Below are 14,533 nucleotides of genomic sequence, written 5' to 3'. Positions count from 1 at the left end.
AGTGTCGTGCAGTTGAAGTAGTTTAAGTGGGCTCCAGTAAGGCCTTTGACAAGGTCCGACACGGAAAACTGGTCCAAAAGGTAATAGCTCATTGGATCCAAGGCAAGTTGGCAAACTAGATCCAAAATTGACTTGCATATAGGAGGCAAAGGATAATGGTGGCAGGATGTTTTTTGTGATTGAATGGTAGATCTCTATAGAGTACTGAGGAACAAAGGGACCTCCATGTATAAGTTCATAGAACCTTGAATTTTGTCAGCACAGGTAGACAGAATGGTAAAGAAGGCATATGGGATGCTTGCATTCATTAGCCAGGGCTTACAATATGGAAGCAAGGAAGTCTGAGACTGGATAGGCTGGGTTTGTTTTCTTTGGAGCAGAGGACCCTGAGGGGGAATTTATTGAAGTATACAAAATTATGAAAGGCATGGACAGAGAAGATTGTGAGAACATTTTCCCCATGTCAGATGTGTCTAAGACCAGAAGGCATAAGCTTAAGGTGTGGAGCAAGTTTAGAGCAGATATGAGATAAAAACAACATGTTTCCCTCCAGAGGGTGTTAGAAATATGTAATGTTCTGCTGAGAGGGTGGTGGAGGCAGGTTCTTTCGCAACAGTTAAGAAGCATCTGGAAGAACACTTAAAATGCTGGGGCATAGAAGGCTATGGACCAAGTGCAGGTAACTGGGATTTGTGTAGTTTGGCGGTTTTTTTGTCTGCATAGACATGGTGGGCCAAAGGGCCCGTTTCTAAGCCGAATGACTCTTATATGCAGTTGTTAGTCTAGATAACCAAAAACCTGGTTAAAGTGGTAGGCTTTAAGATAGAAATCAAGCTAGAGAGGCAGTGTTCAAGAATGTTAGAGAGTGGCAGCTGAACCATAACGGTTGCTAAATGTTCTGGTAGCTTTTGACATATGTGCCTGAATATCTAGTATGCACAGCTGGCAAATGAAACTGCACTAGGAGCAAGAATTTGTAAGATATGTCCTAAAATGTATAATTATAACAAACAAATAATATGTCATCCTCTTTATCTACAAAAGTGTAATGTTTAAACAGAAATAGTTCTGATTACTAAGTCAACTGTAATAGAAACATAATAATCTTTGGTACATGTAATAACACAGCACCTGAGGTTTACACTTGTAGTTTACAATATCTATCCTATAATTATGATACAATTTGCAATATATCCCTGCCAACTCAACACCCACATTTATGTTAGTGGGAGTGCTGGCACACTTGCCTCCCTCCAGGGAAAAGCAATGAGATGAATTACAGAAAACATCAAGTGAACTAATTCTTCTCAGTTCCGTCTTTTATCTGTGTGGTTTGAGCTCAGTGTTTTTCCATCCGTATGCTTGAAACCTAATTTTGTATTTTTCCTACAGAAATCCAAATGGATAATTTGGTTATTCTAGAAATCCTGGGACATGCTAACACTCGGACAAGGGGGCTTGCTGTGCCTTTCATAGATGTGTTTTGGTATTTTTTTAGAAATATTACTCTTTCAATTTTAGATATTGCAGTACAGCATGAACCAATTCAATAGTATGAATACTGAAGAGCAGGTGAAATTTCAAAGTAAAAGTATCTTTTTAAAGTTTGAAACAAAGATGAAAATATAATTTTTCAGGCTGCTTCAATGAATGTTGAAAATTCACAATCAAAATTAATTTGACAATCCATAGCAGCTAATTTAAAACAACATATGTATTCATTGTTTTAGTTTAGGATAAGTTTCTCGAGGAAAACAGCATAATCAAAAAACAGAATTGCCCATATTGATATAGCAGATTTTGAAATATGTTGCATAAGAAAACCAGAGAGAATACTAAAATTGTTGGTGTGACCAACTATCTCAATATAGGAATATATTGAAACAAGAACAGCCAATCATCCCCTTTCAAGCCAGCTCAACCATCCAATTAGATTGTAACTGATCTGTTTCCCAAATCCAACTAACCTGCTTAACTTGAATCAATGCTCCACTGAGTTCACCTACTCACCATGTAATTTCAGAGTCATCAACATCTGAAAACCCATCGTTGTTTTCCATACCTAGCTCCTCACACTCATAAAATTGTTCTTCCATATCTACGAATAAAAAGAGAAATGCCAATATTTATTTGGCAGTTGACCAATACTTTTAAGTGACCGTCTGCCAAAATTGTTCTTGTAAGTGCACTCTACATAACATTTTATTCAAGACTTATATTAAAGCACCAGAGCATCTACATGACCATTGTACCGCTGAGGCATTCACACATGTTGAATGACATCAATTTTTCTTTTTTTGCCCCCCAAACAAGTATACACCAAATCAGACACTAGCTATGTAGAATGGACCAAAGTGGCAATGAAAGCTATTCAGAAAGCTTAGAATTATTTAAATACAATTATTGATCAAGGCATTCCTTCGTGGCTCTGGGAATAGGAAAACAGTGATTTGTTTTATTCATTTATGGGATGTGAGCATCGCTGGCAAGGTAGCATATATTGCCCATTTCTTATTACCTCTGAGAAGGTGGTGTGAACCACTTTCTGGAACCACTGCAGTTCATGTGGTATGGATATACCCAAAATGCTTTAAGGGAGAGAATTCCAGTATTTTGACCCAATGACAGTGAAGGAATTGCAAAATAGTTCCATGTATGATGATGAGACTTGGAGGCAAGCTTGCAGAAATTGGTGTACGAGTGTGCTGGCTTTTTTCTCTCAGGTGAGAATGGTTTTGGGTTTGGAACGTATTGCTGAAGGAGCCCCAGTGAGCTGTTGCACCACATCTTGACAATACAATACATACTGCTGCCACTATGCACGGTGATGGAGGGAGTGAATGTTTAAAGTGATAGATGGGATGACCATCAGTGGGTCTGCTTTGTCCTGAAAAGTGTCAAGCTTCTTGAGCATTATTGCAGTTGTACTTATCCAGGCAAGTAGAGATTATGAACTATCTGACTAAAGGTGGTAAGTCAGTCTTGAGTTGATAATACTACTTTCCATTCTCCTTTCATTAGCTTGGCAACAAAACATAAATCCACCTCCCAATGCTTACATTGTTTATCTGTTCTGCAGAATTCCAAGTGCATGTTTTTGTAATATAGAATCATTTACACAGGGCCCCAACATATGCTGATCAGTGATACCTTCTGTCGCAATTTATAATATTTTGCAACAGCTCAAATAGTCGAAATAGTTGAAATAAGTCCATGTTAAAGGCTCATTACTAAAATCTTTTGTTTTGCAAAGATGAAATTTGCTTATTTCAAATTTAAAAATATACCATTTGTATTTTTTTTATTTTGATAATAATACCAAATTCTGCAATAAAATGTCTAAAAGAAGAAATGGAAAATGATAAACTGGGTTGAAAAGATATGTAAAGTTCTCAGAATTGATGTGTAAAATAAATATTTCCATTTGCAAATTAAGTGTGAATTTTTTTTTTCATGGTGACTTGTAACATTTCCTATCTCACAATTGGAAATGGGCTCAATGTCTTTAATAATAATGCTGCCTTGGCAACAAAGAAACAATTTAAAAATGTAGTCATGCAGTAATATATTGTTAATATTTGTGTCATAAAAATAACATTTGGTGGCAGAACAATCCAAGTCGTAATGAAAGGAGGTTAGATTTGCTGCAGTTGAACAACTAAAGCAATAAACCAAGACTGTTCTAAGCTGTCAGTTATAATTACTGTATTTAGCACTAGCTAATAGTAGAGTCTAAATTCTTTCAAAACCATCCTATCACTTATCTCAGGAAGGATATGGGTGAGAAACTAGAGAGAGTTCATGTCTAAGGTTCAAGGACCTGGGGGAATCTATAATTTGGGATGAAGAATCATAAGCCCTGGGCTGAGGAAAGAAAGGAGGAAAGATGGCTTGGGCAGAAACTAAGGATAGAGCCTGGGAACTAGTACCCAACAAGGAAACTGTCAAAGTAAAGAATATTACAGGAGTCTTCACCATGGAGGATACAAGTAACATTCCCAAAAAAGTTGTAAATCAGAAAACAGAAGGAAGGGAGTATTCAAGAAAATTACAATCACTAAGGAATTGTTTCAGCTGCAGGTTGACAAGTCCATGGGTCCTATAGCCTTCATTCTGGGGTTGTAAAAATAGGGCTAATGAGATAACTGAGATATTGGTTTCAATTCTCCAAAATTCCCTTGGTTCAAGGAAGATTCCATTAGATTGGAAATAGCTCCTTTATTCAAAAGGAGGGGAATGAAAACAGGAAACTTTAGCCAGTTAGCTTAACATCTGACTTTGTGAAAATGTTAGAAGCCACTCTTACAGATGTTATAGAAAGGCATTTAGAAACATTCAAGATAATCAGGCAGAATTAACATGACTCTGTGAAAGGGAAGATTTTTAACCAATTTGTTGAGCTTCTCTGAAGAAGTAATGTGCTGTGGCTAAAGGGGAACTGATGCATGTACTGCACTTAGATTTCTAGAAGGCATTTGTTAATGGCGCCACAACAAGAATTGTTGCAGAAAGTAAAAGCTCATCATGTAGGAGGTAACATTTTGGGAAAACAGGCTAAAGTGAGTACGCACAAATGGGTCATTTTCTGTAATGAGTAATGCACCACAGGGATCAGTGCTGGTGCCTCAACTCCTTACAATTTACATAAATGACCTGAAGGTACCAAAGGTATGGCAATTATAGTTGCCAATTACATAAAGATTGGTAGTAAAGTAAATTGTGAAGACAACATACAGATGTCATAAAGGGATGGAGATAAGTTAAGTGAAAGGGTAAAAAGCTGATAAATGGAGTATAATGAGGAGAAAATATGAAATTGACCATTTTGGCAGGAGAAATAAAGAGAAGCATATTATCTAAATGGTGAGAGATTGTATACATCTAAGATGCAGTTGGATGTGGGTGTCCTAGTATATGCATTGCAAAAGTTTAGTATGCATATATAGCAAGTAATTAGGAAAGCTAACAGAATGATATTGCTTATTGGAAGGGAACTTTAATGTAAAAATATGGAGTCTGTGCTAGGGTGTTGGTGAGACCGTGCCTGTACTGTGTACCGCACTGGTTTCCTTGTGAAAGGAAGGATGCAAGTGATTGGAAGCAGATCACAGAAGGCTCACTTTACTAAAACAAAAGTGAAGTACTGCAGATACTGGAGATCTGAGAGTTCTGAAGCTTATGGCAAAGAGTCATATCAGACTCAAAATTAATTCTGTTGTCTTCTCTCCACAGATGCTTCCAGACCTGAGCTTCATCTGCAGTTTTATTTTTTAATTTACTCAACCAATACTGGCAATGGGCAGGTTGTCTTACGAGGAAAGGTTAAATAGGCAACATTTGTTTCCACTGGAGTTTAGAAGAGCGCAAGATGATTTGATTGAAATCTAAAATTCTGTGAAAATGATGCTTCCTTTTGTAGCAAAATCTAGGACTAGCTGTCATTGTTTCATGATAAGGGGCCACACATTTAAGAAAGAGATAAAGAAAACATCTTTCTCGCAAAAGTTTGAGTGTCTTTGGAAATCTTTTCCTCAAAAGATGAAACTTTTGCAGAATTTTTTTTAAGGCAGAGGTAAATAGATTCTTGATAAGCAATGGGGTGAAAGCATTTAATTTCCCTCAGAATAAACCCATATTATTCTATTTGTTTTCCTAATTACTGTAAAACTTGCATAATACAACAGAATACATATCCCCTACATCAGAGCTCACTGATCTTTTGCTGTTGTCAGGTGTAGGCAGGAGAGCTTATCACACATGAGCAGATCATTTACCCTGTTGTACCCTCTCAACTCTAAGATCTGTCAAATTTAGTTCCACACCCCAGCTGTCTCCACCAAAATCTTGGATATCAGTCCTTTTCAAGTACATGTCTACCAATTGCCTTTCGAGTTCCATCAACCATTCAAATAGTTACATCTGCAAAATGATTGCTCCTCATTTCCCTTCCAGCTGCTTTGTCAAAAAAATTTAACTCAATGATCTTTAGCTCTTGAGACTGATTAGAGATTCTAGAATTAGGCGCCATTGTCTAAAACACAGTCAGATCATTCAGGACAGATGTTAGGAAGACCTTCTACACACAATGGGTAATAGAAGTTTGCAACTCTCTTCCACAAACAGTTGTTACTAGATCAGTTGTTAATTTAAATTTGAGATAGATCATTTTTTTGTTAAGCAAAGATATTAAGGGTTATGGGCCAAAGGCAGGTATATAAACGTGGGCCACAGATTAGCCATAATTTCTTTGAATGGAAAACAGGCTTGAGGGACTGAATGGCCGACTCCTGCTCCTATGCTCCTAATTGCACCCTAGGTCTGTACTTTTCCTTAACTGAGGAAGAAGGGTGATGGATTTTATTTTGAGCTTGATTTGATCATGGTCATCCTGCTTAGTCAATGTGAGAGAAGTCACAGATGGACTGCATGAGGTTTAATTTTCAGGTGCCTCAATAGTGTCTTTCTGTGATAGGTCGTCCATTTTCAAGCCATAATAGCAAAACCAACTTTGCATAATTTCAAAACTTTGGTGAACGTGGGACCAAAATACTATCCTGAAACTGATTAAGAATTCTTAAATGCCTAAAATGATACATCAAGAGAAGAAATAAAACATGAGCTCCAGTTATACTATTGCACATTCAGAAAAACAACTTATGATCGCTGACAGTTCAACATGCAAAATCAATTTAAACTTATTGTTTTAAGTCGGAAATCACATGACACCAGGTTATAGTCCAACAGGATTTTTTGAAATCACAAGCTTTCAGAGCGCAACTCCTTCGTCAGGTGAAAGGAGGACCAGTGTTCCGAATTTGTTCACCCCAGTCCAGCACCTGCACCTCCACATCATTATGAGATGAATGTCACTTCCAGTGAACAAAACTATCAAGAAGCTACCAGAGCTTCTGACCCTTGTAATATTAATAAAGGTACCAAAGAAAAGCTGCTGATTCTGAAGATGTTATGGAACTCTAGCAAACAGGACAGAAGCAAAATACTTGAGTACCAGGACTATGAAATAAAAACACATGAATTAAGAGCTGAAGTAAGTTACACAACCCCTCAAGCTAGCTCTGTCATTCAATAAAATCATGGCCGATCTGATTATTCTACATCCTATCTATCCAAATAACGTTCCATTATTTATCAAGATTCTTCCTACCTCTGTTTTGAAAATATTCAGACTCTGCTTCCACTGCCTTTTGAGGAAGGGAGTTCCAAAGACTCATGACCCATCACATTTTTCCTTAAGTATCTAAAATGGGAGACCACCGATTTTTAAACAGTGACTCCTTGTTCTAGGTAAGTATGAGGTGATGCAGTTTGGGTGACTAACAAGGCCAGGTAGTATATGATGAATGGTATAGTTCTAGGTAATACAGAGGATCAGAGGGACATTGGTATGCATGTCCACAGATCATTGAAGGCAGCAGACAGGCTGATAAGGTGATTAAGAAAGCATATGGGATACTTGGCTTTATTAGTCTAAGCACTGAATACAGTGCAGGGAGATCCTGATGGACAAGACATTGGTTAGGCCATAGCTGCAGTACTGTGTGCAGTTCTGATCAATACACTACAGTAAGATGAGATTGCACTAGAGAGGGTACAGAGGAAATTCACCAGGATGTTGTCTGGCCTGCAGCATTTCAGCTAAGAAGACAGACTAGATGGCCTGGGGTTGTTTTTCTGAAGGGGGGACCCATTTCAGGTGTACAGAATTATGAGAGGTGTAGGTAGGGTGGATAAGAAGTAACTTTTATCTTTAGTAGTGGGGTCAATAACCAGGGGACATAGATTTAAAACAAAGGGCATAGCGCTTAGAGGGAAATTAAGGAACATTTTTTTCACTCAGAGGGTGTTGTGTATCTGAACTCACTGCCTGAAAAAGGTAGTAGAGTAGGAACTATCACAGTATTTCAAAAGTAATTAGATAATCACTTGAAAAGCCACATCATACAAGGCTACAGGCCAAGTGCTGAAAAATGGGATTAGAGTCAATAAGTTCTTAATGAGCCCATAGACACGAGCTAAAAGGCCTCTTTCCATACTGTAAACAATGACTATTTTCCTACATGCCGAAACATCTGTTCCACGGCTATCCTTGTCAAGATGCTTTAGGATCATATACATTTGAATCAAGTCATTTCTTACTCTTCTCCACTTTGCCAAATAAGCCTAGCCCATTCAACCTTTCCTCATGAGAACCCACCCATTCTAGACACAAGTCCAATAAACCTTCTCTGAACTGCTTTCACTGCATTTACATGCTGCAATAAATAAGCTAGCCAATACTGTATATATTATTCCAGACGTGATCTCACCAATATATAAATAAAGCATAAGCTATCTACTTTTGCATTTAATTTCCCTCAGAATAAACCATAACATTCTATTTGTTTTCCTAATTACTGTAAAACTTGCATAATACAACAGAATACATATCCCCTACATCAAAGCTCACTGATCTTTTGCCATATAGATAATGTGTTTCTTTTCTATTCTTCCTGCCAAAAAAGCACAAGTTCACAATTCCAACATTAGATTACATTTGCCAAACTTTTGTTCACTCAATTAACCTGCCTATATCCCTTCGTAGCTTCCTTACATTGTCTTCATAAATTGTTTTCCTACATATCTTTATGTGATCAGTAAATCTAGCAATAATACCTTTGGTCCTTTGGTCCAAGTAATTCATATCAAATGTAAAATGTCATCAGTGAGGCCCACATCCCATGAAAATCTTTGATGTGACACCTTATTCAATGCTTTCCAGATGAAGTACAGTAAATCCATTGGTTTCCCTCTATCCAGAGTACGTATTTCTTCCTCAGTTTGGTTAAACATGATTTGCTTTTTACAGGACCATGTTGAGTCTGCCTGACTACCTTGAACATTTCTAAGTGCCCTGCTATGAAGTCTGTAATAATAACATCTAATGTCTTCTCTATAATGTTTTGGCTCATGTTCTAACAAGTTTCATAACTGAAGTAGACAGGGCTTTCAACTAAATAGCGGGCAAAGGATTAAAATTGTGACAAAAATAAGTTGAAAGTTGATATGGCTCAAGATTAGAAAAATAAAAGGTTCTGTTCAGGAAAGCAGAAATTAGAAGCAGTTTAGGTAGAGAAATGATAAAGACAAGTCACTTGTGGGCATGAAGTATAAGCTTTCAAACATTTGCTACAAAGGTAAAGGAAGAAAAAATGGGAGATTATCAGAAAGATATGGGAATTGTCATTGGGAAGTTTTAATCATATTTTGATTGGAAAAATCAGATGGGCAAAGGTGGATTAAAAAAGATTTAAGAAAACATTTTCAGGATAGTTTCTTGGAACAGCATGTTTTGGAGCAAACGAGACATCAGGCTATGGTATTGTACAAAGGGATAGGTACACAAAAAGTAACAATACCTGTGCTGGCCCTCCAGAGGGATAGTACAGGCAAAGACTTTGCAGTCAGTCAGTCATTCAGGAAGCAGCTGGCTACACAGCTGGAACAAGAGGAGTTGGTGGACTGAATGATCTCCCCTATATGCACTTATTACAATTTATTTTAAGGTAATGATACTAATATCTTAGCAATATGCTGTGGAGAAAAATATTGAAGGTAATAATTCTATCTTTACTTATTTCTAATTCTTGTTCTGGCTCGAATTTTGTTTCTCCCTCACCTTCATTTTCAACCTGATAATCATCCTCTTCCTCCATATTCAAGTATTCCATCTGCAATGGCTACAACATAGACAGAAATAAGAATTTTGATGCATTTTATACAATTGTTTCAAACCTAAATAATAATGATAAACACATGCCCTTTCGAAAAATATATGTGGGTGCAAATAAAGCAAATTTCAGTTAGTTCGAGCAAAACTGCTGACAATCAAAACCGTACTGCCCCATTTAAGCAATTATTCACAGAGTATGTTTATTCGGAACAAGCTATAATTAGGTGCAATAGGTTAACAGTATTTAGGCATTAACATTACATGTTGAGTTGAGAGCTATTAAATGTGCTACATTACATGCAAAGTACTTTGCACAGAATTCACTTTTCATAGGAAATGAGAGATGTGATGGTACGGTCATGAGACTAGTAATCCAGAGGCTTGCGGTAATACTGTGGGGACATGAGGTTGAATCCCACCATGGCAGGTGGTGAAATTTGAATCCAATAAAAATCTGGAATTAATAAACAGCTAGGCTAATGGTGACCACATAACCACTTTCAATTGTTGTAAAACCCTAGCTGGTTCACTAATGCCCTTTACTAGAGGAAATCTGCAGTCCTGATCTATAGGTGACTTCAGAACCATAGCAATGTGGTTAACTCTTAACTACTTTCTGGGCAAATAGGAATGTGCAATAAATGCTCAATTAGCCAACATCCTGTGAATGAATTTAAAAAATAATTTCACACAATTGCACTGCGAGCTAATTATTACTACACTGAAGAAGTTACAATCTTCAATTTGAAAAGATAAATGTTTGAAATCTTTAGATTTTTGTTAAGGGGGTTTGCACTCTGTGTGGAGTTTTACCATGTCTGCGGGATTCCTCTGATGTTCCAGTTTCCTCCCACTGTTCAAAAATGTACAGGTTCGGTGGATTTGGCTAAAAGAAATGTCCCCATTGTGTCCAGTTTAGGTAGGCTAGCCATGGTGAAAACCTCATGTGGACTTACAGTGATGGGGTGGGTGGGGGCATGGGTCTGGGTGGGATGGTCTTTGGAAGGTCAGCCCAGACTTGATAGGCTGAATGGTCTCTTTTTTAATTGAATTAAGTTTACTGTCACAAGTACTCACATGAGTACTGTGAAAAGTTTTTAAGTCGCCATTTATGGGCCAGGTACAGAATCTTCAGGATTCGATGAATACTTCTTTTAATAAGGAAAATATAACATTTCACGTCAAGTCTTAATGGAATTAGTTGACTGCAAATTAACACAATGTCTTTAAGTTTTTTATTCCATCAAGATACTATGTAAATTCAAGTCATTATCATTACATTATACTTTGCTAAAAAAGCCTGGGCTGCAGTCTGGTTTATATCAAGGCACAGTTCCATTGATATCAGCGACTCCTTGGTACAATGCTTCAGTCTTAAATGTGCAAAGCGAGTATTAGTTTCTAGGTTATTGGATTATTGGGACAATTAGAGCTCAGCTAATTACCAATAGCTCCACACATACACAAACATGCCCAAAGGGACTCACTGTGTATAGATCAGGGAGAGAAATTCTGGTCGATATATTTTTAATTGTTTCTATTTCAGAAACACTAAGACCAATAACATCTATCACAACTAACTCTGCAGGTCACAGGAGTCAGACTCAAGTCTGTATTCTTCAGTACCACTCTGCATTGCTTCCACTGGAGAGCTCTTGGTGGAGGGATCTGGGGGTTTCTAGAAGTTTAAGGAAAGAGGGAGAGTTCTTCAGAGGGGGAGGAGGATGTGGTGAAAGGAAGTTAAAGAGCCTTTATGGGGATTAAGAGGAGGGCGGACTGGGGGATTGTTGGGGAGGGGGTAAACTCTGTGGGATTTGCGTGGGAGAGCTTGGGGGAATAACAGGGAAGAGTTTTGGGGGATATGTGGGGAAGGAGGCAGCTCTGAGCGATATATGGAGAAGGGGGGAAAGGTCAGGAAGGTTTAAGTGGTGGGGGAGAGAGCTCTAAGGGTTAATATGGAGAAGGGGGAAAGGTCAGGAAGGTTTAAGTGGTGGGGGAGAGAGTTCTAAGGGTTAATATGGAGAAGGGGGAAAGGTCAGGAAGGTTTAAGTGAGGGGAGCTCTGGGGGATTTACATGGTAAAGATCAGAGTTTGATGAGGGAAGGGAAGGAGAGCTTTGGGAGATAAGGGGATGGGGGGGGGGGGGCTGAGAGGTTCAGGGGGGGGGAGAGCTCTGAGTTGAAGAGGGGTGGGGTATGTGGGTTGGCGGAAATTGGTCTCTGTGCTCCGTCCGCCTGCCCCCGGGACACATAAAACCCCACTGCGAACCCGCGCCGGTAAAGTCCTGCCCGAGTCTACCCCGCGCTCCTCACCCGGCAGCTCGAATCCACCCGAGGCCCAGGCTTCAGGCCTAGCGTCTGTTGGTCTCCATAGTAACGGCCGGGCGGAACAATCCGGCTGGGATTGGGCGGGAGGAGGTGAGAGTTTTTGGGGAATTATAATGAAGAAAACTGCAGCAACGTGGGATTAATGGTGAACACAGTAATTACTGTAAAATTACTGATCTACAGGCAGGTTGATGAGGAAAATGTTTTGAAGTATTGCGAGGTGATTTTTCTCTCGGTGTGAAGGGTGATATGGAACATGCGGTTGCTAGGGAAGCTGCTGCTGAGGAGGACAAGCTCCAGAATCTGGAGATAAAGGAACTGCAGATGCTGGAGAATCTGAGATAACAAGGTGTAGAGCTGGAAGAACACAGCAGGCCAAGCAGCATCAGAGGAGCAGGAAAGCTGACGTTTCGGGCCTAGACCCTTCTTACTTTATCAGTCCTACAATGTGAGCTCCTGGAAAAGAGATGCCCATCCTCTACCTACCCCTTCACAAGGTGGGGTCAGCCACTGTGGTCTACCTGGTACAGTAATAGTGTTAACTATTACATTATTACTATTAATTATTGTTCAGATTCCACCTACCAGAGACCATAAGATGCAGGAGCAGACCATTCAGCCTGCTCTGTCATTCAATAAGATAGATTTAACCATCCAGCCTTACAACCCTCTGCAATAAATCATTCCACACGTTCACTCCCCTCTTAGAGAAGACATTCCTCCTCATCTAGGTCTTAAGACCAGATAAAATAGGATCAGAAGTAGGCCATTTGGCCTCTCCAGCCTGTTGCACCATTCATTGCAATTGCAGTTGATCTGATAATCCTCAGCTCCAGTTTCCTTTTCCCACAATCCTCAATTCCCCTTACTGATTAAAAATCAATTTCAGCCTTCAAAGTACCTATACTAATAACCACCCAGCCTCAACATCCCACTGCTGTAAAGAATTCCACTGATTCATTTCCCTCTCAGAGATCCATCCTCATCTCTCTCTTTAGACCATAAGAAATAGGAACTGGAGTAGGCCATTCAGCCCCTCAAGCCTTTTTCACCATTCAATAGGATCATGATTAATCCGACATTCCTCACATCCACTTTTCTGTCATTTCCCTGTACCCTTCATTCCCCAACTGATCGAGAATCTTATCCATCTCAGCCTCTAAAATACTTAATAACCCAGCCTCAACAGCCCTCTGTGGTAAGGAATTCCTCCTCATCTGTCTTAAATGTGTGGCATCTCATTCTGAGATTATGCCTCCCACAAGGGGAAACAACCTTTTTGCATCTACCCTGTAAAAGACCCCTAAAAATCTTGTATGTTTTAATAAAGATCTCTTATTCTTCTATATTCCAGCGAGTACACCCAACTGACTCACCGTCTCCTTATCAAACTGTCCCTGCATACCAATGATTGACCTAGTGAACTTCCCTGGACTGCCTCCAATGATAGTAGCATATCTTTCCTTAGATAAGAGGCCCAAAACTGTTCACTGTATTCCACCTGTGACCTGACCAGTGCCTTCTTTTCGTAAGAAATTAATTCTCCTTTATTGCCTTTCACCTTTTAAATAATATTGCCTAAGTAACGGCATAACATCATATACATTTTTATTCATTCACAGGACGAGGGCATCAGTAGCTAAGCAAGTCATTGATTGCCCATCCCTAATTGCCTAGAGGGGCATTAGGAGTCAACCACATTGCTGTGGGTTTGGAGTCACAGACCAGATTAGGATGGCCGTTTACTTCCCTTAAGGGCGTTAGTGAACCAGATGAGTTTTCCCAACAGTCAACAGCAGATTCATGATCATCATTAGACTCTTAAATCCAGATTTTTATTGGATTCACATCCACCATCTGCCATAGCAGGATTCAAACCCAAGTCCTTAGAACATTCCCTGGGTCTCTGGATTAACAGTTTAGTGATAATAACACTAGGCATTCGCCTCCCCATATTCTGTCTAACAAGTTTTTGCCCACTTAAACTGCCTATATTCCTCTGCAGGTTCTTTGAGTCAGTCATTCTCAACACTTGCATTCCCAAACTAAAAATTTAGCTGGAGTACATTCCCTTTCCTTATCCAAATCATAAATATATTGCAAATAATTGTGGCCCCTGTAGTGATCCCTGTGACACTCCAATAGTTACTCTCTGCCTTCTATTAATTAGTTAATTCTGTATCCACGCTCATATATTACCTCTAACACCATAGATTTTTATTTTAATTAAGCTAACATGTGGTATCTTATGAAATTCCTTTCGAAAATCCAGATATTTTACATCCACTGTCTCCTACTACCTATCCTGTTTGTTACCTATTCAGAGAATTCTAATAAATTTATCAGGCATTATTTCCTTTCATGAAGCTATGCTGACTCTGCTAATACATCTTTTATAATAAACTCAAATATTTTCCCAATAACAGATGTCAAATGAACTGGCCTACAGTTAGGAGCTGGAGGAACACAGCAGGCC

The 14,533-nt window shown here is 39.0% G+C and overlaps 1 protein-coding gene across 1 annotated transcript in view; it reads right to left on the bottom strand.

Moving 5' to 3' along the window:
• cfap74 (cilia and flagella associated protein 74) overlaps positions 1 to 12,134 on the bottom strand; it is a 170,049-nt gene extending 157,915 nt beyond the window's left edge. The window contains exons 1-3 of the mRNA XM_048615184.1: positions 12,043 to 12,134; positions 9,677 to 9,737; positions 2,011 to 2,098 (exon numbers count right to left, since the gene is read on the bottom strand). Of these exons, the coding sequence (XP_048471141.1) occupies positions 2,011 to 2,098; positions 9,677 to 9,728 (140 nt within the window). The 5' untranslated portion in view covers positions 9,729 to 9,737; positions 12,043 to 12,134. The remainder of the gene's footprint in view (positions 1 to 2,010; positions 2,099 to 9,676; positions 9,738 to 12,042) is intronic.
• Between the last annotated feature and the right edge of the window lie 2,399 nt (positions 12,135 to 14,533).

This window comes from Rhincodon typus, chromosome 31 (genome assembly GCF_021869965.1).
Source record: "Rhincodon typus isolate 14 chromosome 31, sRhiTyp1.1, whole genome shotgun sequence".
NCBI classification, from domain to species: Eukaryota; Metazoa; Chordata; class Chondrichthyes; order Orectolobiformes; family Rhincodontidae; genus Rhincodon; species Rhincodon typus.
The sequence above is the reverse complement of the archived record's forward strand: the minus strand, read 5'-3'. Positions and strand labels throughout refer to the sequence as shown.